This window comes from Temnothorax curvispinosus, unplaced genomic scaffold, assembly GCF_003070985.1.
Source record: "Temnothorax curvispinosus isolate PA1 unplaced genomic scaffold, ASM307098v1 QBEX01010252.1, whole genome shotgun sequence".
NCBI classification, from domain to species: Eukaryota; Metazoa; Arthropoda; class Insecta; order Hymenoptera; family Formicidae; genus Temnothorax; species Temnothorax curvispinosus.
In genome coordinates, this window is record NW_020220032.1 from 76,567 (window position 1) to 102,006 (window position 25,440).

Genomic DNA, 25,440 nt, shown 5'->3' on the forward strand with positions numbered 1-25,440 from the left:
GAGAGAGAGAGAGAGAGAGAGAGAGAGAGAGATAGAGGGTTCGTGTCCTCTTTGTGGCCGTATTCGCGCCTTTCAATTCCCCTTTTAATCATCCACCACCCCTGTGCGCCTTCTCCGCAAAGCGGCGCAGCGGTTCTTTTTTCCCCTATCTCCGATGTGTACAAGCGAGAGCGTTCTTCAGCCTTATTTTTAACCCGCTGCTTCTTCCTTTTGTTTCGCCTGTTTTTCTCGCCAAGGCCTGTGCCGTTCTTATACCCCTGCCCGTCGCGACCATAACGACCATGCGTCGATTAACCCTTTTGCGCGACGGCCAACGATGCTACTGATACTACTGTCGATGAATCACGCTGAGGAACGATCGAGATCGAAAAATGAATTCTACACTCGTCAGTGCGTTTTATAAAATGCACGTCTGCTTTCTTTTGTTTTCCGATTAAAATGTATTCTTTATATATTTCTTTTTGTTACATATCATTCCCTATATACTTTATAAATCCCATATATTCAGTGAAATTATAATAAATCTTATGTTTGCGTCCGTCGCGGTAAATAGTTGACTACAAAAGAATTTCTAAGAAAGAAATTTACTATTTAATTACCTATTAAGAATTTAAATGTCGTATTTTGCGCGCAATACCACACGGAAAAAAATTAGCTATACTATAGCAAATTTATTTGTATAAAAATATGGGATAAGTAAAATTTTTTTACAGCGAGAGCTATAATTTAGCAATAGTAGCAAAATCTTTTTGCAATTATTATTAAATAGCAAAAGGTTCAGCAAAACTTTAACAAAAGGTTTTTCTATTATTGCAAAATTATATAGCTCTTCCTGCAAAAAAATATTAATTATCCCATATTTGCTATACTAGCTAATTTTTTCTTCCGTGCAACTATCTCAAAGTCAGATGTGTATTATCAATTTTATCAATCCTGCATGCATAATCGATCATCTGTCATTAAAACAAAAAGATACATAAGGACAAATTCCAGAGTGTTGTACAGTTTTGTATAGCTGACATCATAATTAATGAATTTCGGTGCTCCATATAATGAGTTGGTCAAAGTTTCAAAATTTGCTCAAGTTCTTGCCGGTCTATTCAGCGCCTAATCGCATTAGCGCGAGGTAAGAGATTTTCGAAGAAAGGAGAGAGAGAGAGAGAGAGAGAAAGAGAGAGAGCAACAGGTTTCGCAATGTTCGCGTTTGTAAATATAAAAAAAAATATACCGTGTTCGAGTCCCTGAAAAAAATATCGGATGTCGACACTCCTTTTCTCCCGGTGCGGTTAACAGCGATCACGTTCTTGTCGTAACTCGCCGGTAATCCAACTGCAACCGCTACGCCGCTGTTCGTGCTTTAAATGTTTAACGAAGACGTCCTGTTTACGTGAGCGTGAAACATTGTCTTCGCGGTCTCGTGCGTTTTTAATTGCAGCCCCCGCCGCCATTTGTCTCCGCCGCTTGCTTTTAATTGCCATCTCCGGTTGACGCCGCGCCGACGACGTGTCGTAGGGTCAAAATTGCGAAAGTGTCTTATCGCTCGACGCTTATCAATCAAAGTGGCCTCTTTCCGGCACTAAGACAGCAGCACGCACATACACACACACATGCACACACAGGGGAGGTCTTTCTATATTTGTAACTTTTCCTCAAAGGCTCTTTTAGAGGCGATCGATCTACACCGTCGCATCTCCCATCATATTTTTCACGGCGATTTTTCCTCTGGTGTTGCAGGAGAAGATAGAGTACGTTTTTCTTGTGATTTTTACGGTGGAGTGCGTGATGAAGATCATAGCTTACGGCTTCGTCGCGCATCCAGGAGCTTACCTCCGCAACGGCTGGAACTTGCTGGATTTCACGATAGTCGTGATTGGGTGAGTATGTTAACCTTGGAACTCTCCACGTTTTTTCCCCTTTCTGTCCATAAATAGATCTAGTTCTTCTTTGGATGGATTTTAAAATATATTAATTGAATCTATTAGAACTAAATATATTATATTAAATATGCGAATATAAAGACTCCCGCACAATCAAAATTATAAGGAACAAGGAACGGATATTAGCGATTAGGACTAAAGAATCAGTAATAAAACTGGATGTACAATGAAAAACAGAAACGGGGAATAACACAGGCAATAGATTTTTAATCTGTCAAAAGCCGTGCATCAATGCTACACCACTTTATTCCTGATTTTTTATTGCTAATATCTGTTCCTTGTTCCTTATATTTTTCATTGTGCGGGAGCCTTAACTTTTCTCAAATTTTTATTCGCCGCCACATTTCTGGAAAGAGATATTAGCCGGTCATTTCTCCCCAGATTCATCCGTCTTCCCATCTGAATTTTATAATGAGGGGGAAAATTGCTTAAAAATGCACGGCCTTGTGGCATCATAATAATATCCCCGACGTCTTTTTATAATAAACTCACTTTTCCCCAAATTCGACTCAACGGTGGGCGAGGGCCGACGAAGATAGTACCTAACAATCTATATCGAGTGCAAGTTAATTGGATCAATGCCGACGTAATCGATAATGCGTGGCGATCATATACACTTTGACGGCGGATAGTTTACACCTGATGATGCCTTCCCAGTGCACACATTGCCGATGACGTTCGACGAACGCTAAGGCGCACCGACAAGTAGTACAACTTGAGTTTGATGCTCGCTTATCGCGGATATAACATATCGAGCACAACGACGAGCAAGCTACTTCCGTGAAATCTGATATATATTATATATTGAATATGATATTTTAATTACTCTGTGTGGATATTAATATACAACAATTTAATATATAATATATATTATATAAATAATATAATTATAAATTACTATTATAATTATAAATATTATAATTTGACACAAAATAATTTCGCTTTACAAAAAACGTGGCGAAAAATATTCGACAGTATTTGTTTTTTGGCAGCCTAAAAAACAAGTACCTTTATCAGTAGAGCTTTTAATATTTATAGGCGTTAAAAGCGAGGCTCACATAAATAATAAATAATAAGTAATTTCGCGTTCGCTCTTTATATATCGATTATACTAGCTGAAAGCATCTAAACGAGGTTATTCTTCGCGGAGTTATTGTATTTTCGTGTTTTTTTTTTGTATACACATTGCATATATTTAATAGGCGAACTCTGAAAATTGTAAAACTCGCGCTGCGAACAAACACGGAAGCTGCGTGTCGTATTTATTTCATAAAAACGCGAGTGAGCGTCTGAAGCGGCGGAAATAAAATTGATTTAAAACGCCGAGCTTCAACGAGCGAGTCGGTTCGGCCATGCATTTCGCCGAGCATAAATAAAGTGAAATTGACGGCGCGCCGAACCGAACGAGAGAGCGAAGACGGCGGCGGCGCCGGAAGGAAGGAAATATTACACCGAAAATCCGTTCCCCCCGCGTCGTTGGTCGTTGCGACGAAATGACTGAACTGCCGACCGAATTAGGTACCACGAAGCCATTAGGTGGGGAAATCAGCGAAATAATTCAACGCGCGTCCGCCGGCCGATCGGTCGACATAATGTCGCGGCTCATGCGTGTAAATTAAATTCAGCCCCGGATATCGGGGATTGAAATTTTACGAGTGCCGCTTAACTTGATAATACCCTAATAGGGCCTGCCCCTTTTCACATGGCCGAGCGCTGATAACTCCCACCGCAATTAGTATTTCGCGGACCGGTTCTATGTTCTATAAGTGGGATTTTACATTCGCGATCGCTACATCGCATATGATATTTATCGCATATTTATGCGGAATTTTATGAAACGCTCTTGTTTCCTTGAAAATAATAATATCGTGTTCCGTCAACGTTCAAAAATTTACGGACTCGCTTAAACCTTTGTGCCACGAATCTTTGTATTCGGCCGATTTTTTTGAAACTTTGTACTCGGGGATTTTTCGAGTCGCTGATTATACGAATCAGAAGTCAGAATTTTTAAATTCTAAGTGGCCGATCTAATATTCCAAAAATTTTTTAATTTTCATAAAAATCAGTATTGACAGAGTTTTTTTAGGTCGTTGAATCTGTAGGACACCATTATAAGAGATATTTAAACTATTTATTTGGATTTACAGTAGAAAATGTTGATTTTTCTATATTTTTCAAAGACTATTAATTTATAATAAAACAACGTAGCGAAAAAAACTGACAAAATTCTGAAAAATACTTTAGAGTGTTCTAAATATGTGCCTAAATTCGTTTCGATATTGATAATAGTTCAGTAGAAAATCAATTTTTGTCATTAGGGGGACTAGGCAAGGTTGAAAATGCAAAAATTGGCTCGTGTTTAATGGTTTATAACAAGGCCGCGAATGAATATAAAACTTTTTTATTGTTTAGGGTATTAATTATAACATTATAAAATAAAAAAATCCATAAAAAGTCGTTCCCAGATCAATAATATCGGCGTCCCAATGTAATAAGGAAAACTGTCGAATCCACGGTTTTACCACGATTCCAGTCGAACGGATAAAGATTTTGGCAAATTCCAAGAATATTTCTTCTCCTTAGGCTTCCCTCTATCGATTATACCTAAAAAATTAAAAATAAAAATAAAATTAACAAAATGGCGTCCAAAAAACAAAAAATTTGTAAAAATTCGAGTTATTTGTTATTATAAAATTGTAGCAATATTTTTTTTCAATCTGATTTTAGGTATAATCGATAGAGGGAAGCCTAAGGAGAAGAAATATTCTTAGAATTTGCCAAAATCTTTATCCGTTCGACTGGAATCGTGGTAAAACCGTGGATTCGACAGTTTTCCTTATTACATTGGGACGCCGATATTATTGATCTGGGAACGACTTTCCATGGATTTTTTTATTTTGTAATGTTATAATTAATACCCTAAACAATAAAAAAGTTTTATATTCATTCGCGGCCTTGTTATAAACCATTAAACACGAGCCAATTTTTGCATTTTCAACCTTGCCTAGTCCCCTTAAAAGCATAAATTTTGACTATTTGTTTATTTATAGTAATTATGCAAATAAAAATTTACAATTGTCTACTTTTTTTTACTTGTTTATGTACTAGGGACTCTACAAAAACAAGAGAAAACCGGCATTTAACATTATTCGTGAAAATAATTAAAAACTGAGGAAAAAAGGCGGCTTCGCGGATGAAAGGCATGAAAAATCATTAAAATGCGATTGCGACATCCCTTGTCACGCAAATGAAACGGTACCATATAAGCCTTCTGAGTTATCGACGCGGGGTCTCGATACGTCCTTACGCAATTATTCCTACCACGATACCGTGTGGCGAACTATATATAGTGACGTAAATAATGGTACCCTATTTACGCGCGATCATCGATTTTTACATAATAAAGAGACGAGAGAGAACCCCGCACGGACGCACGCACGTATGTACATGCGAGCGTCGCGTAAAACGCCGAGGAGTTTGACAAACAGAGCATGTCGGGCCACCCCCCCTTCTCCCCCGTTGTTTTCCCGGTTAATGATCCGAGAGAGAGCGATGTGAATTTTATTTTCGCAGCGAGAGGAGCGCGCGCGGGATTGTTCGCGAAATCTATCTCAGATTAACGGCGGACTCGGATCGACAGGCGTAACTATAGGTACCTGTTTCGGAAGGGAGCCGTGTATCGCGTGTATTATATCCGACTTGCCATCCGATAACTTTATCAATTTCGGTTAACGACACGGCGAATCGATCCATCTTAATGTCCCGCGGGAGAGAGCACATCCGGCACATCTAGTCCCTCCCGCTCGAGAAGCGACCATTACGCCGGGGGCCATTATTCAAATGACATGGAACCTAATGCAGGAAAATGCAGCTGCCGGTGCAACATTTGAAATTGTCTCATCCGATTCGATCGTTTTCTTTCCGGTTGACGGGTCCGCTCTGACGGGCTCGTTTGCGATAACGTCACGCTCGTCAAACGTCGTGTATAATTTGAAGGCGCGAAAGATTGCGCGTATTGGAGGGGGGAGGATATTAGAAAGCTCTTTTCCCTTTTTCAGCGAGTCTTGTTTATTGGGAAAATTTTTTTTCTTTGTCCCTCTCCCCCTTCTCCCGCTTTTTATACCTCGTATAAATGTTCTCGTAAATGCTGCCACACGGTGTTTATAGTGCTATTAGCCTTGGCACATAAAGCTCTTTTCTTCAGGGACAAATTACGTTCCGGGAAAATGACTTTCGCGCGCGCGCAGCCTTCATTATCTTAAGTCTCCATTTTATCGTCAAGTCATTAATCCCCGTCTGTTGCATAGAAACATTTTTTCTTGCGTTTTTTTCCTTGCAGAATGATAAGCACGGTGTTGACGATACTTATGAAGGAGGGTTTCGACGTCAAGGCCTTAAGGGCGTTTCGTGTTCTGCGTCCTCTCAGGCTGGTTTCCGGCGTTCCAAGTAAGATCTCCCATCAAAACATTAATATAATACACGTGATTGAATTATTTCATTCGTGTGAAATAAACAGAGAGAGAGATTGTACTAAAATTTAACAAAATTTGGACGCAATTTACGAATGTGATGTTAGTAAAATCGTATAAATCGTAATTCTTTCGCACAAATAAAAAATATTTTATATAAGCATGGCTCAAGCGTGAACAAGTCTGCAATTTAACGTTTTGACTATGCATAACGTATCACTGAGGATGATCTCAACGAAGATCGAAACGTCTGGTTTTTATGTATATTATTGACTAAGATACGCTTTATTTTAATTTTTGACTATGTTTACTTTATATAATATTAAAGATTTTTATGTATTCAGATATACTATATTGCGTTTAACCACGTCAAGTTAAGACCTACATGCGTTTATTAATATATATTAGACTTCATGGCTCATTCAACAAGTTTTTACTCTTTGAGTTTGATTTTTTGTGAGCCTCTTTACATATTAGCTAATTATTAGTTTTTAAATATGTTTTAGTTATTTAAAGGATTAATGAAAACGACACAGAATTGATAAAAATAAATTAATTTGCATAGGTCTTCAAGTGGTCCTAAACTCCATTTTGAGGGCGATGGTACCGCTTTTGCACATTGCTTTATTAGTTCTCTTCGTCATCATCATTTACGCCATCATCGGCCTCGAGCTGTTCTCCGGGAAGATGCACAAGACGTGCCGCCACAAAATAACCGGTAAGTGCGTGTCTCAGGATTTCTCCGATAAACATTTAATGGACGATGCAACGTTCTCGTGGCGGCAATCGCGGATCGATGCTCTTAAATTTCTATTATATCCCGAATCCTTCCTGGGAAGCTTAGCTCTTCAGAGGAACTCAATTTTTCTCTTTCTAACGTTATTTTGCAACTAATTTATTTGACGTATCATTAAAAATTAACAATGCATTATTACATTCAACATGATTCTGCGTTAAATTCTTCATAAAATTCAAGCTAAAATTATCTTCTGAAATAAATGTTTATCTTCGAAAGATTTTATACATATGTATACAATGATTGTGTGGAAAAAGATATATTATGTATATCTTTATATGTACACTCAGTTCATGTAACTTTTCTAAAAAAAACTACGGTTCCTTTTTCTCATAAAAAAAATAAAATGCGTATTTAAAAAGCTACAACAAATTCTTAAGTAATCACAATACCCAATTAATCGAGACTTTTTGATGCTGGCCTTAATATACAAAAAAAATTTATCTGCATTTGGCATTCCCGAGGGATTGTCTCGTGGTGATTGGAACGAAAAAAAATCGGATACGTTGGAACCGGAGAGGAGGGGAATTTGGCGAGGACCCCGGGGGGAACTCCCGGCTTAGCCTCAAAACACACTTTCCGTCGGGACAGCTATTTTAGATATGATTCAACTGTGAGACACAGACGCGAAACTAACGTCTAATTATTATTATTAGCGCGAGAGGCGCGCGCGCGCGCGAGCGACGAACAGCTGATTCACAGGAATGTGTAAAATAGCGTATGGATGCTGCCGAGCCCGGGCGATACGAAAACTCTGAAAGAAAAAGAGAACAATAATTTGCAATGCCCTCGCCAAACTTCTTTCTTACAAACTTGGAATTCTTTAGTTTCTAGTTTCTATGTCTATACACGAAAACCGTTCAAGTTTAATTTTAATTAAACTAAAAAAATTATTCTACCTATGCAGAATTCACTTGCATTAATTAGTTAATAGTTTATTTATTTGTGTACGTTGTGTTTAATTATTTTTATGTAGACACACAAGATATATCGCAGAGAAGCGAACGTTAATTTTAACAATCAATTAGAATAATTACTTTAACTTATTAAAATTAATTTATATTAATTAATCGGTACTTTATCCGCGCTTTCGATATTTCTCTGTCCTATATTTATGTACTATTAATAGGGAAACCAATTAGCTAGCAATTATGTCCATTATTTTAATTTGATAGGAGATACAGATACGATTTGCAGGGCTGACGGTATCAGCTCGGTATAATTTAAAGTTTAACAAAGCAACGAGGGTTTAACAGAGCTCCTTTAATCGACCTATGTACACATCGTGAGAAGCGCGAGAAAGGCCGATAAATCGCCTTTAGTACTAGTGGAGAAAGGTGCTAGTCTCAAGCCGCTTTGCATAAGGTGTACATAGAAAAATGTGCATACATTTTTAAGTGTTATCATGATACGTTAAACTCATTTGCTCGACGAATCGAGCCAATTAAAAGTTTCAGCGCAGAGTGCCGACCTTATTATCGCCCCGCGACCGCCGTTATCGCTGTCGAGAATTAAAAATTCGATTCCCCTTTATATCGCAGGCGAGTTAATGGACGGTCCGGTACCATGCGGCCCCGGAGGCTACCAGTGCTCCCGGGTCGGGCCCGACTATGAATGCAGCAAGCGGTACTGGGAGGGCCCCAACAACGGCATCACGAATTTCGACAACTTCGGACTGGCCATGCTCACGGTCTTCCAATGCATCACCCTCGAGGGCTGGACGGAAGTGCTTTATAATGTAAAGTCGCCGCACGAGTAATCTTTCATATGATAATCTTCTCTAATCAAGTATTAAGAAGAAAAATGCAGATGTAGATTACGCTTTCCGATAGCATTCTATACAGTGAGAAAAAAATGTTGTTAACTTGACTAAAATTTTCAACTGATTATAATTTTTTTAATTGAAATATTTATGTATTTAAATTAAATACGACATATTAAATCTAACATGACGTAATTTGACTCAAATACTTAAATATTTCAATTAAAAAAATAATAATCAATTGAAAATTTTAGCCAAGTTAACAACATTTTTTTCTCAGTGTATTAATTCGCATTAAATGCATTGGTGATTAGATAATTGTTTAAAAATCTGAAGAGGATTCTTGGATTCTCATTTAGAAGACCCAAGCTCAAAATTAAGCTGTAGCGCCATACTTTTTTTATATACATACATCTTTTGCAAAACCTTCAGATATATATATTGCCAATTTTATAAATAATAAAAAAGAGAACAAGCAGAATCCTTCGACAAGCTAAAATCTACGTGTTTTGTCTAGATCGAGGATGCAATGGGAAGTTCGTGGCAGTGGATATACTTCATTTCGATGGTCATCCTTGGGGCTTTCTTCGTGATGAATCTAATTCTCGGTGTGTTGTCCGGGTAAGTGTGGAGAAAAATTTTGTTCCACAGACAGCCATTGTCACGGAAGAAAATAAACAAAAATAAATCTGGAAATCCGAGGATTGCAGTTCTTATTACTTGATTAATTAAATATAACGAAATTTCGAGAATAATAGATTGAATATCGTGTACTTTATCTACGTTTAGATGCGACATTTACCGATACAATGGGATAATAAGCTTTCGAATTTCCGTGATCCCCGAGCGATTGTTTAAAGAACGCTTTAAGTAATCCGCTGAAGCGGCTTGTGACATCTATCCTCGCGAAGTTCTTGCAATCCGTGATGAAGGGGGGGGAAGGGAAAGGCAAGGGAAACGAGATAAAAATATCTCTTTCTTAGGTTGATACCTACATATATACACGCACACACTCCATTGCGTATCGGTAAAGGATGCGCGGCTAATCGAGGCGTGAAAACGGTATCGATGACAAGCGCGATTTAACTTCCTTCCCTTTTTACGTTTTATCCGCTCCTTAACGCCACGCGCGTAAACACTCTTATTATCGGCGAGCATCGCAAAATGCACGTTTGAAATACATTTCGAAGACTGCTCGAAATCAAAATGCCGTGACGTTAAAACGTTAAAACGTTAAAGAAATAGATGTTTTAATTTAAAAAAAATCAGATAAAAACAGCGCTGATTAATCACGCAATTAAAATTCAGCTTAACAGAATACGAAATTTTATATATTAAAATTCATGTCGGAACGATATCGAACCTTCGATCGAAATACATCATTTATCAAGAAGCGTTATTCCTAGGATAATTAGATCCTTAGTGTCACGGATCGATTCCGTTCTACTTGGCGCATAAAAGAAGAGAGAGACTATGAATGTCGAAGGAGGAGCGTTTCGCTGGATGTTTCCCGACACGGAATAGACCGTATTTACACCGTCCCCATTCGAGCGAGATCGAAGAAGAGCGCGCGGGCAAATAAAGACTCCCTTTTCACGCGCGTCTCGATTTCCGTTTCATTGCCTTTGAATGTTCCAATTACGCGTCTCGCGCGCGCCGGTACCTCTAATCACAATGCGACACGACGACCGTACGTACATGTGCACTTGTCCCGCTTTCGTGCAGTGAATTTTCCAAGGAGAGAGAGAAGGCGAAGGCGCGTGGCGACTTTCACAAGCTCAGGGAGAAGCAGCAGATCGAGGACGATCTCAGGGGTTACCTCGACTGGATAACGCAGGCCGAGGACATCGAGCCGGAGACCGATGAGCCGAAGCAAGATGGAAAAAGTACGTATGCGACAAAGAGAGAGGAAATTTTCCAAAATAAAATTAAGCGTGTTTATTAAAAATAATTTGGTACAATTTGATGTGATGTTCTACTATTACAAATAAAAGAAAATAGAATAAAATTAATTATATATACATAACAATTTTGAATAAACAGGATAATTTTATCTAATTGCAACATGTTTTGTATACATCATACATTTATGCAAATACGCGTAGTGCGTAAATTAAATTCGAGAAGTTATACCAAATTCAATTTCACGTGATGAAAACAACTTTTCCCTCCCCAGTTGAAGACTGCTAATTAATTGAACTGAGTTTGAACGTTTAATATTATATATATAGCCAAGCAGCAAAATGAAATAGAGAGCACGGACCAATTGGAGGGTGACGAGGAAGGGATCCAGCAAGAGTCCGTTTGGAAGAAGAAGAAACGGGATTTAGAAAGGTAATTCGCGACATTGAAAATCGCCTGTCAAAATCTTGATCGTTAAAGTTATTTAATGTCCATTTTAATAATTAAACAATTTCTCGTGATGATCATCGACGCAGATAATTTGACCGATCTCAATGATAGTCCTCAGAAAGTTCTTTCTCCGAAATACGCGCTTTTATCGAGAAAACGTATTCGAGGAAAGTAGAGATCAAAGCGTCATTTATCTGACGAGCTCAAAGATCCCTTAAGCGTTTGTGTACACGAACGAGCGTGAAGCTTAAACTCTATACACGGCGCATTGTAACGCGAATATTCCGCAGAGTGAACAGGCGGATGCGAAGAGCCTGTAGGAAGGCTGTGAAGTCCCAGGTCTTCTATTGGCTTATCATAGTTCTGGTCTTCTTGAACACCGGTGTTCTCGCCACGGAGCACTACGGTCAACCGGACTGGATGGAGCACTTTCAAGGTAAATACCGGCCACGTCGCTACTACCGCGGAAATAATGTCGATGACTTGTTGTTTGCTTTAATTATATAAACCGACCCCGGCGCCTTCAGTATAATACGTTTCGTAACGCGAGTTTCCTTTCTTTTTTGCCATCAGAAATCACGAACATGTTTTTCATCGTGCTGTTCTCCATGGAGATGATGTTAAAAATGTACAGTTTAGGTTTTCAGGTGAGTGACTCTGTCGCAGCATTTCCCGATTCTTCTCGAAATTACGTGAATTTAATGAACATTGATATTACATCATTTAATTAGCGTTTATTACTTATAATTGTTGGATGCATCCTTATTTGAACTCCTTGAGTGCCACACCATTTTCCTCGCGTGGTCCTAAAATGTCAAAAACAAAAGATTCTCGAAAATTAATGGAAGTTTATGTAGAGGGGTTTTGATGGTGCTGATGAATTTAGAGTAAAAAAAAAATGTCATAAAACTGTTTAAACATATTTTTTCAAATATGACTTTAAAATCACGTTTGGCACGCCCAAAAACTACTAAATGTATCTTATTTCAGTCATTAATTCCTTGTAAAATTTAATATAACAAAATATCTCAAAAATTTTCATTTTTCTAATAGCCATATCTTTTTTATGAAGCAACATTTTGCAAATTGGATCAAAAATTGTGTTCAGTACACCCAAAAACCGCTAGTCACACCTTGCTTCAGTGATAATCACTAGCGACTCTAATATAACAAAATGCATTCTCGCGGCACGTCATCGGCAGTCAAGGGGTTAATAAGATGCGACAAAAAGACACGTAGTATTTTCTTAAAACACGTAGATAAGGCGCTTATTAACTCTCAGGTATTGCAATTTATTCCGCAGGGTTATTTCGTCTCGTTGTTTAATCGTTTCGATTGCTTCGTCGTAATCGGCTCGATCACCGAAATGATACTTACGAATACACGTGTAATGCCGCCTCTTGGCGTTTCCGTACTTCGTTGCGTCCGGTTGCTCAGGGTATTCAAAGTAACGAAGTGAGTACCGATCAGCCAGATCTTTTTATAGTCGTAAATTTAGGTTCAATTTCTGCAAGAACTGTGCCATCGATATTTATATTTATCGTATAATACGATACGTCAGTACAGTTTAAAGAAGATAAATTTTTACGCGCGAGATAAACGTGACGTGCGCGATAAAAGATGTGAGTTATCCTTCTCTTTGCAGATATTGGAGATCACTGTCGAATTTAGTGGCCTCTTTACTAAACTCGATACAATCGATCGCCTCGCTGTTGCTTCTGCTTTTCCTCTTCATCGTGATCTTCGCGCTTCTGGGCATGCAGGTAGATTACTCAGCGTAAAGTATTCGTATAAACAACATAACGAATGCAGTCGAATTTAATTTATTCTTTATTCTTCGAAATCTCTCTTTTAAATAGGTCTTCGGTGGAAAGTTCAATTTCAGTCACGACGAGGAAAAGAAGCGTCAAAATTTTGACAGCTTTTGGCAGAGCCTGCTCACCGTATTTCAGGTATCTGATCACTCTCCACGATGGAGAAAACTCGAAACGCAATTCTGTAAAATTGCATTGCTGATTTATTACGAAGTTTTGACTTCGAGATTGATTTGATTTCTTATACTTTTCGCGTTCTCTATTTTTCTTCCCCGTTCCAAAAATAATATGCGATACGCTCGGGGCTTCTTGCATCTCCAGATATTAACCGGCGAGGACTGGAACGCTGTGATGTACGTCGGGATTCAGGCTTACGGCGGCGTCAGCAGTTTTGGCATGCTCGCCTGTATTTATTTCATTATCCTCTTCATATGCGGTAACTGTATCCTTTAGCGAAATAGACGACGTCTCGGCGATAAAAACAATTGTCTCTTTCCGTTCTCGCGCGCGGCGTTAATATCGATTCGGTCTGATTTAATAAATTTTAATCGATCCTTGACGAAGATAGCAACGCAGATATTCTCTTGAACGTGTTCTTGGCTATCGCCGTCGACAATCTCGCCGATGCCGAGTCCCTGACTGCCATCGAAAAGGAGGCCGAAGAGGAGGTGAGTTTGATTGTACATACGATAATGAACATGGATACATAATGCATCATACTAGATTGCCGACGACTTTGAGCGTCAGATATAACGTGAATTTAATATATACGCAATGTTTCGTTAAATTCACTTTATTCGCGCTGAAATACTGTATTAAGAAAACCACTTTCTCTCTGTTTTATTAATTAAACGATTTTTCATTGATAAAAACCGTATTTTTTAAAGACCTACATTATAATAGTTCTTGCTATTGCTTGTATAATAATGTACACAACATGTACTAGAATGATCTTTATATATACAGCACCTTGTTTTTCTATTGAATGACACACTTTTCGATCCTTCCATTAAATTAATGAAGTAACACAATTATATGCTGTCTCTCGATATAAGAAAGACCTTGACACGAAAGAACGTGGAAGCAATAAATTGTGTGTACACGTCATTGCCTTTCCGCGAGAACCGTAGAATCACGTAACTCTTGAACGAGCCGTTTCTTTCGGATTTTCATAAACGATCAGGCTAATTCGGCCGAGCGGTCTCTCGAGAGAAGCGCGTCTTTAGTCTTTATCTTTACGTCGCGTATAGCATTTGCGAGAGGTGGATATCACGATGCGCATTACGGACAATGCGAGCGCGCTCGAACGAATCTGAAGGCCGACGACGACAAGACGTCGCCTATTTCGAGTAAATTAACGTCGCGTTTAACGCCGACGTGCGTGTAAAGAGCGATAAAAATGGCTATTGTATTGTAATTCTCTTTCTTGGTCCGGTCAAAATTTTATTACGCGAAATTAATCTCAATAATATTAATTCGACTAAGAGACATGTATAATAATTTTATAATAAGAGACGCTTAATAATGTCAAACGCAGTATCCTTTAAAGTCAAACACAGTATCCTGGAATCCTATTTATTTTTAACGATAAATAACTTCGTCAACGTCAAGCTCTAATTTTATCTCAAGCTGAAATTGATCTAAATTGACGCGGGACTCAGTCAAATTAATACGGGCGTTATACGGAGACCCGGAGAATTGCCTGTGTGTGTGTAACGTCGGACTTTCTTCGTCGAATGTGCAGCCGTTGCAATTCACCAAGTTACGCGACGCGAGCAACGCAATTTTACCTCGTAGGGTAGTTTAAAACCGCATCGGCGAAGTTCGAAAGCTGATTAATCACGTTTGTGGATAACGACCAAACAACATTGGGGGAAAAACTGTTGATTGCGCGACGAAAATATGATCGCGTGAACTTTCTTTCAGGCATGCGTTCCTTAACGTATGATGCACATCTCGTTGCATTCGTGAATTCACAATGCGTTATCCAATACGCAATTTCATATGAATTTAGTAGTTTTCTAATTCTTACGTGTCAAGTATACTTTTGTAATTGTCACTCAGAAGAAAATATGTAATTCTACTTAACGTCTTGTTCTCTTTTTAATAATAAAAATGGAACGAGACGTATGGAATTGATGTTTAAATCAAGTATTGTATGATTGTTCATGCCAACGGCGCTCTTATAAGTAGTAAAAGAAGTTTGTAGCTTCGTTGCTGCGCGAGCTGCACTTTTGAGTCACATGCAATCATATCGTGGTAATAAAAAAAGGGTTTATTGCTCTCTCTCTCTCTCTCTCTCTCTCTCTCTCTCTCGCATCAAACTTTTTACTGCCAATATTCATATCGCGTTTGTCTTTCGACTTTACAACACGTAGAAAGTGACACTGACGAATCTGCGTGTCCTCATCGTAAACAATGGCCAAGTTTTGCCTAGGACAGGAAAATTAACGAGATATAATTGACTCGGGGGAATTTGGCGCTACAATAACAGCAAATCAAATATTTGTATATGTACTGATGTACTTTATGTTAATATTTGCGAACGCGTGCATCATCGACTCATAGAATGAGCTTTGCACAGTAATAATGTTAATCGTCGGGGAAACATATGTGTATATTGGCTACAGAATTTAATTAGTTTGAAAAACAAATATATTACTTCACATTATTTAACATGAACGCATTTCGACGTGATTCTTCGATAGATCCTTTAATTAATTCCGCAGATTATTTTTTTGGTAATTGTAATAAATTCTACACTGTGTTTGGAATGCGGAGACCATTGAAATCATAATTAAATTTTATTGGTTAAACTGCTTTTACTTTCAAGTAATGCGTATTCATTCTGTTTCAATAAATATTATTGAATACGAATGAATATAAATATTATTCTATCCCCAGAGATTTTCTTCTTGGCATTTCCCGTTGCATTTCATTGAGGTATTTTCTGTGTATGAGAGCATTTCCCGTTGCTACTGATTACGCAACCGACTGTTGTTTTTGACCGAATCACTTGGCAGATAACTACCCTTCTCCACAGGCGGAGAAAAATAAATCTCGCAGCGGCTCACTGGCAAGGGACGAAGTCAGCGGCGAAGCTGGCGATGACGGTGGCGAAGGGGGAGAGGACGAGGAGGCCGCCGGTACAGATCTCGAACACGATCCTAACGAGACAATGGAGGACTACGAAGCCGCACTCGATACCGAAACGTAAGCCCTCTCTCATAGCGCGGTTGGAATTTGTAATATAACGATGTGCGTTACTACATTTAATGAGATTAGAGAGAGCATTGTTATGCACCCCTCCCCTTGTGCAGCGTTATTATGAGCTTGTAAAGCTCGAGGGGATTCGCGAAAATCGATAATCATGGCTCAAGAATTATAAGAACACGCAGCGGAGCTAAGGGCACTCGTGATACACTTTTGCACAATGTGCACTTCTATCAATTTTATTTTTTATCCTCAGACCGATATCATTAGAAAGGTTAGCGTCTTCAATTGTTACTTAACGTCAAATCTTTATCAAGTACTAAATTCTCTTAAAAATAATTGAACTTTATCTTCTTCCTCCTGCGACATATATTGAGAAAAATGTATTGGCTTTTATTTAAACGAATACTTGTCTACGTTCTATAGATTTATAAAGAATTTATGCCGGCGAGCCGAGTCTACAAAAAGATGTCTATTTTAAAAAAGCAAATTCAGAACGCAATCTATATCGAGTAATTATCGCTAATTATGCAGGTCGGAGAAAAGCGACGATATGAATACGCATAAGGTGCGACTTAACGTCGAGTCCGACGAGGAAATGGAGGAAGAAGAGGAGGAGGAAGATGGTGAGCAAGAAATGCAAGGTACGTTAGTTAATCTGACTTCCAGGAATTAATAACTGAAAGAAAATTCGTTCCCGATTCATCCAATTATTTCGAGATCCTATCAATATTTCTACTGCAAGAGTTGTGAGGCGAGCCGAAATAATAATTCGGTAGAATAAAAACAAGAAAAGAGAGACTAATTTCTCTTGCAGATGACGGACAGGAAGTGTCGGCTAGACCGCGAAGAATGTCCGAGTACAACATGGCCACCAAGAAGGAACCGATCCCGGCCGGTTCGGCATTCTTTATTTTTTCGAGCACTAATAGGTACAGAAAAACTTTATTTCAGCTTCGCCGAGATAAAAGATATATAAAATAGTTCGACGAAACTTTCTCCGATCTTTTCATTTCTCAGACATCTCTTTGGCAGAGGCCGCTTTAAATCATATTCCTTTTCGATCGTGTTTCCGCAGGTTTCGCGTGTTCTGCCATTGGTTCTGCAATCACAGTTACTTCAGCAACGTGATACTACTGTGCATTATGATTTCCTCCGCCATGTTGGCCGCCGAAGACCCACTGAGACAGAAGTCGGACAGAAATGACGTAGGTATCGCGCCGAAAGACGAATCAATTTTTCATGCCAAAATGCCGTTAAAATATCCGTTTCATCGGGATTTTAACGCAACTATCGAGATCTCCATTTAATGTCTATTTCTATCAATGCAGGTTAATTGTAAATCTCGATTTAACTTACTTTCCATCTTTTTTTAGTTCAAGCGTTAGAAAAAGATAAAAAGTAAGTTAAACCGAGATTAAAATTAATCTAATTTGGTAGAAATGGGCATACTAACGAAATAACTGGTTGGTTACGCTTTGTTGCAGATACTGAACTACTTTGACTATTTTTTCACTACCGTTTTCACGATCGAAATCTGCCTCAAAATGGTCTCATACGGCTTCATCATCCACGAGGGCGCGTTCTGCCGATCGGCTTTCAATCTGCTCGATCTTCTCGTCGTTTGCGCCTCTCTCATTTCCATGACACCCATGAAGTATAATCTTGTTCTTTATATTATTATTGTTTACATTAATAAAAAATCAATTACAATTGTAATCGTGCAATTTTTCGTTGTGCAAAAAGAACGCAAATAGGGCAATTCAATTCTGAGGCTGAGTTTCATTTTTAAAAAAGTTCGATTGCCCGAAAGATTGTTTTAGAGGCATTTTTTGTTCTCGTTATATCTGTCGTGCTTTGTACTGATGCCGTTATTTATTGTATACTTGCAGCACTGGCGCATTCTCTTTCATCAAAGTGCTCCGAGTGCTCCGTGTACTGAGGCCGCTGCGTGCCATCAATCGCGCCAAGGGATTAAAGGTATCTCTTTCATTTGTCTCACCTGTTTTATCTAAGTCCGCTAAAACCGGCCCAATTCACAGCATACGCCCCGCCGTAGTATACGTAATAATAACGCCAGACCGTATAATATGTACACACAGCCAGCTAGATTACAGAGTCGCTCTCGTTAGTCCGACGTTGATCGCCAAGCGTGCGCGAAATTGCAATTACTCGTGTACAAATGGTGGAAGAGCGCCGAGGTAACTTCGGAAAAGTCACGTTAACGGCGAAATGAGAAATTACATTTCATCCCTGTATACAATATCGAGAATTTTTCTTACGCGCGAATGTCGTCGCTACGCGAAAATTTATTTACCAAGATCGACAAAATATTTATTTATCGTCAATACGAAATTAATGCAACGACACCTCCATAGATTTTCTCCATATATTGCGACGAGACATTGAAAGACGTATACTTCTAGTTTGAATTGAGAAATTCGTCTCGAGTATCTTTGTTTAGAATTTTAATGAAGTCCAGATTCTCTGCTGGCTCTCCACGAGAAGAAAGCTACACGAATTTGACGGAATGCGACCAGAATGCGTGTTAAAAGATATCGTTACGAAACGAAACGAGCGTTATAACTTTTATTTCGGCGCGGCGCGCACAATTTCCATCTCACTATCACGAAGGGCGAATATATATTGTGATTAATATTGTGAACCCAGCACGTAGTACAGTGCGTCATCGTAGCGGTAAAGACTATCGGAAACATAGTCCTCGTCACCAGCCTCCTGCAGTTCGTGTTCGCCGTCATTGGCGTACAGCTCTTTAAGGTAGGATTATCGGGCCCCGATACCGACACGGCCCCGAGAAAATCTATCCTCCGAACCTCTTATAATATACACTAGAGTGGCATATAATATATTACCAGTCGATACCCCCACGACAACACCTTAAGAAAAAAAAAACCCTTTTAAAATCTCAGCCTCAAATCCACCCCTCTCTTTTTCTCTCTCTTTCTCTCTCTCTCTCTCTCTCTTTTTCTCACTCTCTCTCTTTTTCAAGATCCGTTTTCAGCATTTGTTCATTCGTTTATCCACACATTTCTTAATATGCCAGAAATTTAATTCACCATCACCAAATTCATTACTACTGTTACGACTACTTTAGTAAGCCTTTGCCCGACATCTCGGCAGCTTCTTCGACGATTATTTCTTCCGCCTAATTGTTGCAAAAAAGCACGCAGTCGAATCTAAAGATCGCGATTGACTTAGAAGTAATTAAATCCGATGGAGAAACGCGACTAGAAAGGATTTTCCTGTCTTTTTCGAGAAAATATATCGTCAATCGAGACTGACGATTTACGTACTCCAGCTTTTGCTTTGTAATTAGATCAAATCTTTTCATCGTCGATAATTATGTGTTTTCCATGTCAAGTCTCTGCACCGCTCTCCTTGGATTTTTGCCGATTTTTCTCACAGATTTTCAAACACACGCACGCGCGAGACTTTTGTCACCGTTTTTTGCGCACTCGATACACACGTGTGAATACATATACTTTGAGTAAGTTTTATCAATAACCGTCGCGCGCGCAGAGAGCTTTTTTCGTAGAAAATCTACTTCGTTATCGATATGGATTGCTGGTTCGTGTGAATGAGGAAGAAGTGATGTTGCGGAATTAACGAGCGCATCGTCCAATTAGGTGAAACGTCTATGTCTGAATCTCCGACATCGACAAACGGCGTCGATGCGCGCGGCACGTGGAAAATAATCGTCGAGGGGCACGAGCACGAGGCGAATGTTGTTTTTTCTGACAGATGCACCTCTGGGTATACCCTTCTCCCCTGTGAAAAACAAGCTGTCTTTTGCGTCTAACTTATACTCATAATTGGGTTTCTTGTCTCGACACTCTCTCCCCGAAACCTCTCACTGGGACCACGTTTGTGTTCTTTGTTCCCACTGTATATAAGATCTTTTATGTCAAAGCGCCCCATCTGGCGAAGGCCAGCATGATCGTTTGCCTTTATTATCCGATAACAAATCGATTTTACATCGACGTAGCTTACGCCGAACTTGGATTCTTCATTTTACCATTATATTATGTTACTTCTTTAGATATAAATTGTATATTTATAAAGATTCAAATCGACGTCCATTTGAAACTGTGCTATGCCTTGGAAAATGTTTTAAGTGTGTGACGTAGGAGAGAGAAAATCAATGTTTATTGATGGAAAGTGTATATCGCGCGTGCAATGAAATTTCTCTTCGTAGATTATTATAATTTTGAATAATCAGTTTAATTTAATTTTATTTTGCTATATTTTGCTAAGTATACGTAGCTCGAGACCGGGTTAAGTACGCTTTAGAAAAGCGCGCGAGTGAATTTTATTTATTGTTAGAATTTATCCGACAGGCTATCCATCGAGTCAACCAGATTATTTACATTCTAATGCCGCGTTTATGTTTAAATAATAGAAATAACGCATCTCTCTCACTCCTTCTCGCTTTCTTTCTCTCGGGTTTGGTGTGAAAACAGTTCTCTCAGTGACATTTTCCACGTACCGATGTTTAACTATGTGAAATATCATTCATCGTTTTCCTTCACTATATAGCATGGTTTTCTCTTCATGATGACGATCTTAAATCGCGATAAAATTACATCGTATATGCATGTTGTTTTAAACATTGAACAATATTTTCAGAGACTGCAGTAGATTAAAATTGAATCATTAATGGTATTTGTCGATAGCTTTAGCGAGGAAAAACCGCTGTTATTTCATGAAAAATAAAAAGGGGAAAGAAAAACAAATACCGTTTTCGTCAAACTGTTGTCCACAAAAATGAAAGCAATTCGAGAAATATTGCACTTCGCAGCGATTTTTTAAACATACGCGAATGTACACGATTTTATTTAGAGCCATAAAAGAGAGATAATAATTTTGTTACCGATAATACTGATACACGATACGATTTTTCAACACAAAATTTTCTTTCATACGTTTCTTTGTCGCTTCGACATCGATACATTTGATTCGATATATTTCCACTGCTTTCAGAACCGAATAACGTTCAATCTAGGCATGTACCTCGTTTGAAGTATTTTGACGACCAAAAATTATAGCACGTTTTAAAAAGTCAGTTACATGCGTAATAAAAATAATTGTAGCAACAATAAATAGTTCATATATAGTGTGTAATTGAGAAATGAGAAAAAACCTAGTATGTATGAAGATACTAGGTCAAGTAAATTAAAATTCTTGAATAAAATTGATAATAATTTTTTTTAAATAGAAAAGTTGGTAGCTGTAATATTTTTCAAAAAAACTATAAATATCCAATAATTATCAAGTATATATATTAATATTTTTCTAATAACTATCAACTGATTAGCCCTCCGAGAACACACCTATTTTTTCATTTATGTGTAGGGTCAGATTGACCCATGAGTGTTCTTTTGAAAAAAACGTAATTTACAAAAAAATTTTCATTTTTTTTATTTTTAATATTTCTGGCTAAAAATTTTTCTGGCAAAAAAAAAAACATTGTCAAATTGACCCTTTGTGTTCTCGGAGGGTTAGTTACATATATTTTGACGGTTTTGCAATAATTATGTTATCACTGAAAGATCGCGGTGTTATTCCATTGGTTTCAATTACTTCATTTGCCGTCTTATCATATAGTAAATCGTGCCACGCCGATGTAATTTAATATATGCATATATATGATGGACGAGTGACCGGGGGGAGATGAGACGGTGGCTCAAAAGCAGATCGGGGATGATAGTCGAGTCCTTTATAAAAAAAGGCATGTTAAGTCAATACTCGCGTATCTCGAAGTTTATTGTTGCCGCTTTTCCGCGATGCCAATTACGATCAAAACTATACGCTAGATGCGTACCTCGGGGGGCGACGAAAAGACCCAAAAGTTGTAGAATTGTGCCGCCCAGATAGCGCTTTTATCGCCCCCTCTACCCCCGCTGCGGTACGTATCTAGGGCGAAAAGACCCAAAAGTTGTAGAATTGTGCCGCCCAGATAGCGCTTTCGTCGCCCCCCCTGCGGTACGCAGCTAGCGTATACTCGGTTCTCTCGCTGTGCTTACTTCATTTGCAGCTGTCATCGTATTTTTGACAGTTGTGTGTATCAAAAAGTTAATAGTGTAATAGTAATAGCATATAATGTTAAAGCTAAATAGCGCGCGCGAAGCGCGCGTTTGTGGTGTCTAGTGTAAATAAAAAAGAAATAAGAAAGGAAAAGCGGCTTTACGCAAGACCTAACATGCCTTTGCTTTTTCGGCATTGGTTTTCGTTTCTTCGTTTTTTACCCCCCCTCAACTGGACATACCTACGATATACCTGTTTTATATATTATATATATATATCTCTCTTTCTCTTTCTCTCTCTTTCTTCTTTTTGCCATCACGAGACTTGATAGACTACATCGCTGTTCAGACGACACAAAACAGCCACGCAACACACACATACGCACACAGATTACACGCATTCTCTCATATCAGACGCGAATATCTATAGTGAATAAAAAATATTCGAACTTTTCTTCTGGAAATTCTTTTGTGAAGTTGCTGAGACATTCCTCGTTTCAGCTTAATTTATCATCTTTCTTCAACTTTGAAGAAGAACAAAGTGGCACGCTCCGATGATCACGCTTCGTGCAGTTTTTTTCTTCCGAAAGCTGAAGAAAGTCATCAAAGATGTCGATTCGACGACGCGGATGAGACGAATTCAAAACCGAAGTGGCGAATGTCTTAAATAACATTCTACAAAAAAACTTGCAGTTCTTTAAGAAATGAGAACGGCGCTGGGATATAATTATTATTTACAGCGCCAGCTCGGAAATTTCTCGATCCGTATCTCGCTAGATTTACTTTAAGAAATTATTGATCTTATATAAATAAAAGATAATGTTAATTTAATTGCTTGTGATATATTGAGAACGCGAATATTTTTTATGCATTGAGAGGCAGATCGGCACTCGGAAAAAAAATTGCGCTAAAATTACTAAATTAAGTAAATAAAAACAAAAAAATTTAAATATGTCATCTTAATATATCTCAAATATTTTTATTTTTCTCTGAAACGTACGCTTCGTATATATAGAACAATATAAATTATTAAAATCTTCATATAACGTATTACTATATAACGTAAACGAAGGAAATCTGTCTATAAAAATATATAGCTACTTTTATGATTATCCAAGGCAATTCTTCAACGTTGTGCCGACCTTCCCGAATACACATATACATATAACTCCCAGGAATAAGCACACACATACACACATCTGCGCGAGATACAAGCAGGCCAATCCAAGAGTATACTACTAATTCCTTTAATATTCATATTTTTACACGCACACACCTACCCACCCATAAAAAAAAAAAAAATATAAAAAAAAGACTCATGCAGACTTCGTGATTTTAAGACTGGTAGTAGAGGATGTTTTTGAGAATTGCATGCTTGTGCCGGCTAAGCATTGCAGTGGTGTGCCGCTATATTAACACGAGAGAGAAAGGTGGAGGAGAAGAGGAAAAAGGGCATTTGTATTTCTCCATAAGCTCCACTCGCCGCGGGACTTCGCCGTCGGACAAATCGAAAGGGGAAAAGATCACGAAAAAGCGGTCCCTATACACGCGCGCACAGACCCATAATTGCTGCAAAAGGAAGCACCACGGCAATTTCCTTCTCCGTCCGTTTTCAGTATTATATAGGCTTGGAGATCGTCGATCCCGATTGTCCGATTTTATCTCGTAAAGTTTCGTTTTCCGACCGAACCATAAAATGCTACGAGTGTTGTCGTAAAATATTTCACTATTAGAACGATAAATAAAAGAAAACAGAGAAATACGGAATAATGTCACACAGGCAATCGACTATTGTATGACTATGAACATTTTCAAATTCGGGATGATTGCTTGAAATTAAATTTTTAAAAATTAAAAGCGAAGTTCAAATTTCTAGAATTGATATTAAATGCATGGAACGTTTGATTGTCGTGATTGACGGGGCAATCGAGATCGATTATATAAATGGGATAAAATCCCGTTCGGATAAAATCGGATAACCTTGCTTATTAGGCGAGCTCGATGGAAGCGGCTAGGCGAATCAATGTCGGTCAGGCTAAATCAGGCGTTGCACACACACAAATCGAATTTAATTGCATTTAATTTTATATACCGCGGAACTCTCCTATATACGACCATCGTTTCTGCAATCGCGCGCTTGATCCTTTATCGAACTTGCTCGCGCGCTTCTTCTTGCGAAGTTCTACAAGTACCATTAATTTTCCAACGCCAAAGTATCTGCGGAGCTTAAACACTCGCGAACAAGAGAATATAAATACTTCGTAAGAGATATTAAGGTTCTCCGCTCGATAAAGGATACGATCATTCGCCGTTAAACGCGATCGAACCAGAGTAATATGCAGAAAGATAATGTTCCGCGAAGCTGATCGAGGCTGTCGGAATGTGGAATTCGGCGCTTATTAGACACGATAAAGGAAGATATAGAGTAACGTAGAACGTAGATTAGTTGACATTCTAGGCCATCTTTATATATATTAGCTTGTTCTGATTATTAATCTTAAGCGGAGACAAGTCGTTCAGCCCGACATTATATCTATCTATCTACTTACCTATCTATATATACATATATATACTATATCTATCTCTCTATCTGTCTATCTATATCTCTATATACATATATATATTTCTTTCTCTCTCTTTCTCTCTCTCTCTCTCTCTCTATACATATATATATCGCTCGTAGTTTCATGTGTATCGATCGCCCTACCATCACATGCTCCTTCACACGCACACACACACGTACATATTACAAGTATGCGACGCAGTATTGGGTGTCACAGAAGTAGCTAAGCGTAAGCTAGCCCCGCGAGTTAATTCGCAAATGCCTGGTTCTCGTTCGACGGGGTGCGAGACGGGGTGAAAATACACCTCAAAGGCGGACTGCTGCCACAACGTAGCTTGCAGCAGTTGTGCAGGCGTGAGAAAAGGCAATAAATGTTGCGGCACTTGATGCCCGGCGCGACGCGCCGCCGGCCGGAGTCTGAGGTGAAATTTTTATGATAGAGCTTCGCAGAGAGTCGCGGAGCTTTTTCGGCCAATTTCGCGATCTTCGA

At 38.6% G+C, this 25,440-nt stretch overlaps 1 protein-coding gene across 3 annotated transcripts in view; it reads left to right on the forward strand.

The window, feature by feature from the left end:
• Positions 1 to 22,168, forward strand: part of LOC112459933 (voltage-dependent calcium channel type D subunit alpha-1-like) — a 49,022-nt gene extending 26,854 nt beyond the window's left edge. For all 3 annotated transcript variants that reach the window (XM_025024306.1, XM_025024308.1, XM_025024307.1), the window contains 21 exons: positions 1,735 to 1,874; positions 6,277 to 6,383; positions 6,972 to 7,124; positions 8,744 to 8,940; positions 9,482 to 9,585; positions 10,690 to 10,850; positions 11,196 to 11,298; positions 11,607 to 11,752; positions 11,890 to 11,963; positions 12,620 to 12,771; positions 12,962 to 13,079; positions 13,176 to 13,268; positions 13,452 to 13,572; positions 13,707 to 13,798; positions 16,174 to 16,343; positions 16,878 to 16,987; positions 17,161 to 17,275; positions 17,422 to 17,551; positions 17,831 to 18,000; positions 18,236 to 18,323; positions 19,014 to 22,168. In XM_025024306.1, the coding sequence (XP_024880074.1) occupies positions 1,735 to 1,874; positions 6,277 to 6,383; positions 6,972 to 7,124; positions 8,744 to 8,940; positions 9,482 to 9,585; positions 10,690 to 10,850; positions 11,196 to 11,298; positions 11,607 to 11,752; positions 11,890 to 11,963; positions 12,620 to 12,771; positions 12,962 to 13,079; positions 13,176 to 13,268; positions 13,452 to 13,572; positions 13,707 to 13,798; positions 16,174 to 16,343; positions 16,878 to 16,987; positions 17,161 to 17,275; positions 17,422 to 17,551; positions 17,831 to 18,000; positions 18,236 to 18,323; positions 19,014 to 19,196 (2,727 nt within the window). In that variant the 3' untranslated portion in view covers positions 19,197 to 22,168. The remainder of the gene's footprint in view (positions 1 to 1,734; positions 1,875 to 6,276; positions 6,384 to 6,971; positions 7,125 to 8,743; positions 8,941 to 9,481; positions 9,586 to 10,689; positions 10,851 to 11,195; positions 11,299 to 11,606; positions 11,753 to 11,889; positions 11,964 to 12,619; positions 12,772 to 12,961; positions 13,080 to 13,175; positions 13,269 to 13,451; positions 13,573 to 13,706; positions 13,799 to 16,173; positions 16,344 to 16,877; positions 16,988 to 17,160; positions 17,276 to 17,421; positions 17,552 to 17,830; positions 18,001 to 18,235; positions 18,324 to 19,013) is intronic.
• The last annotated feature ends 3,272 nt before the right edge of the window (positions 22,169 to 25,440 follow it).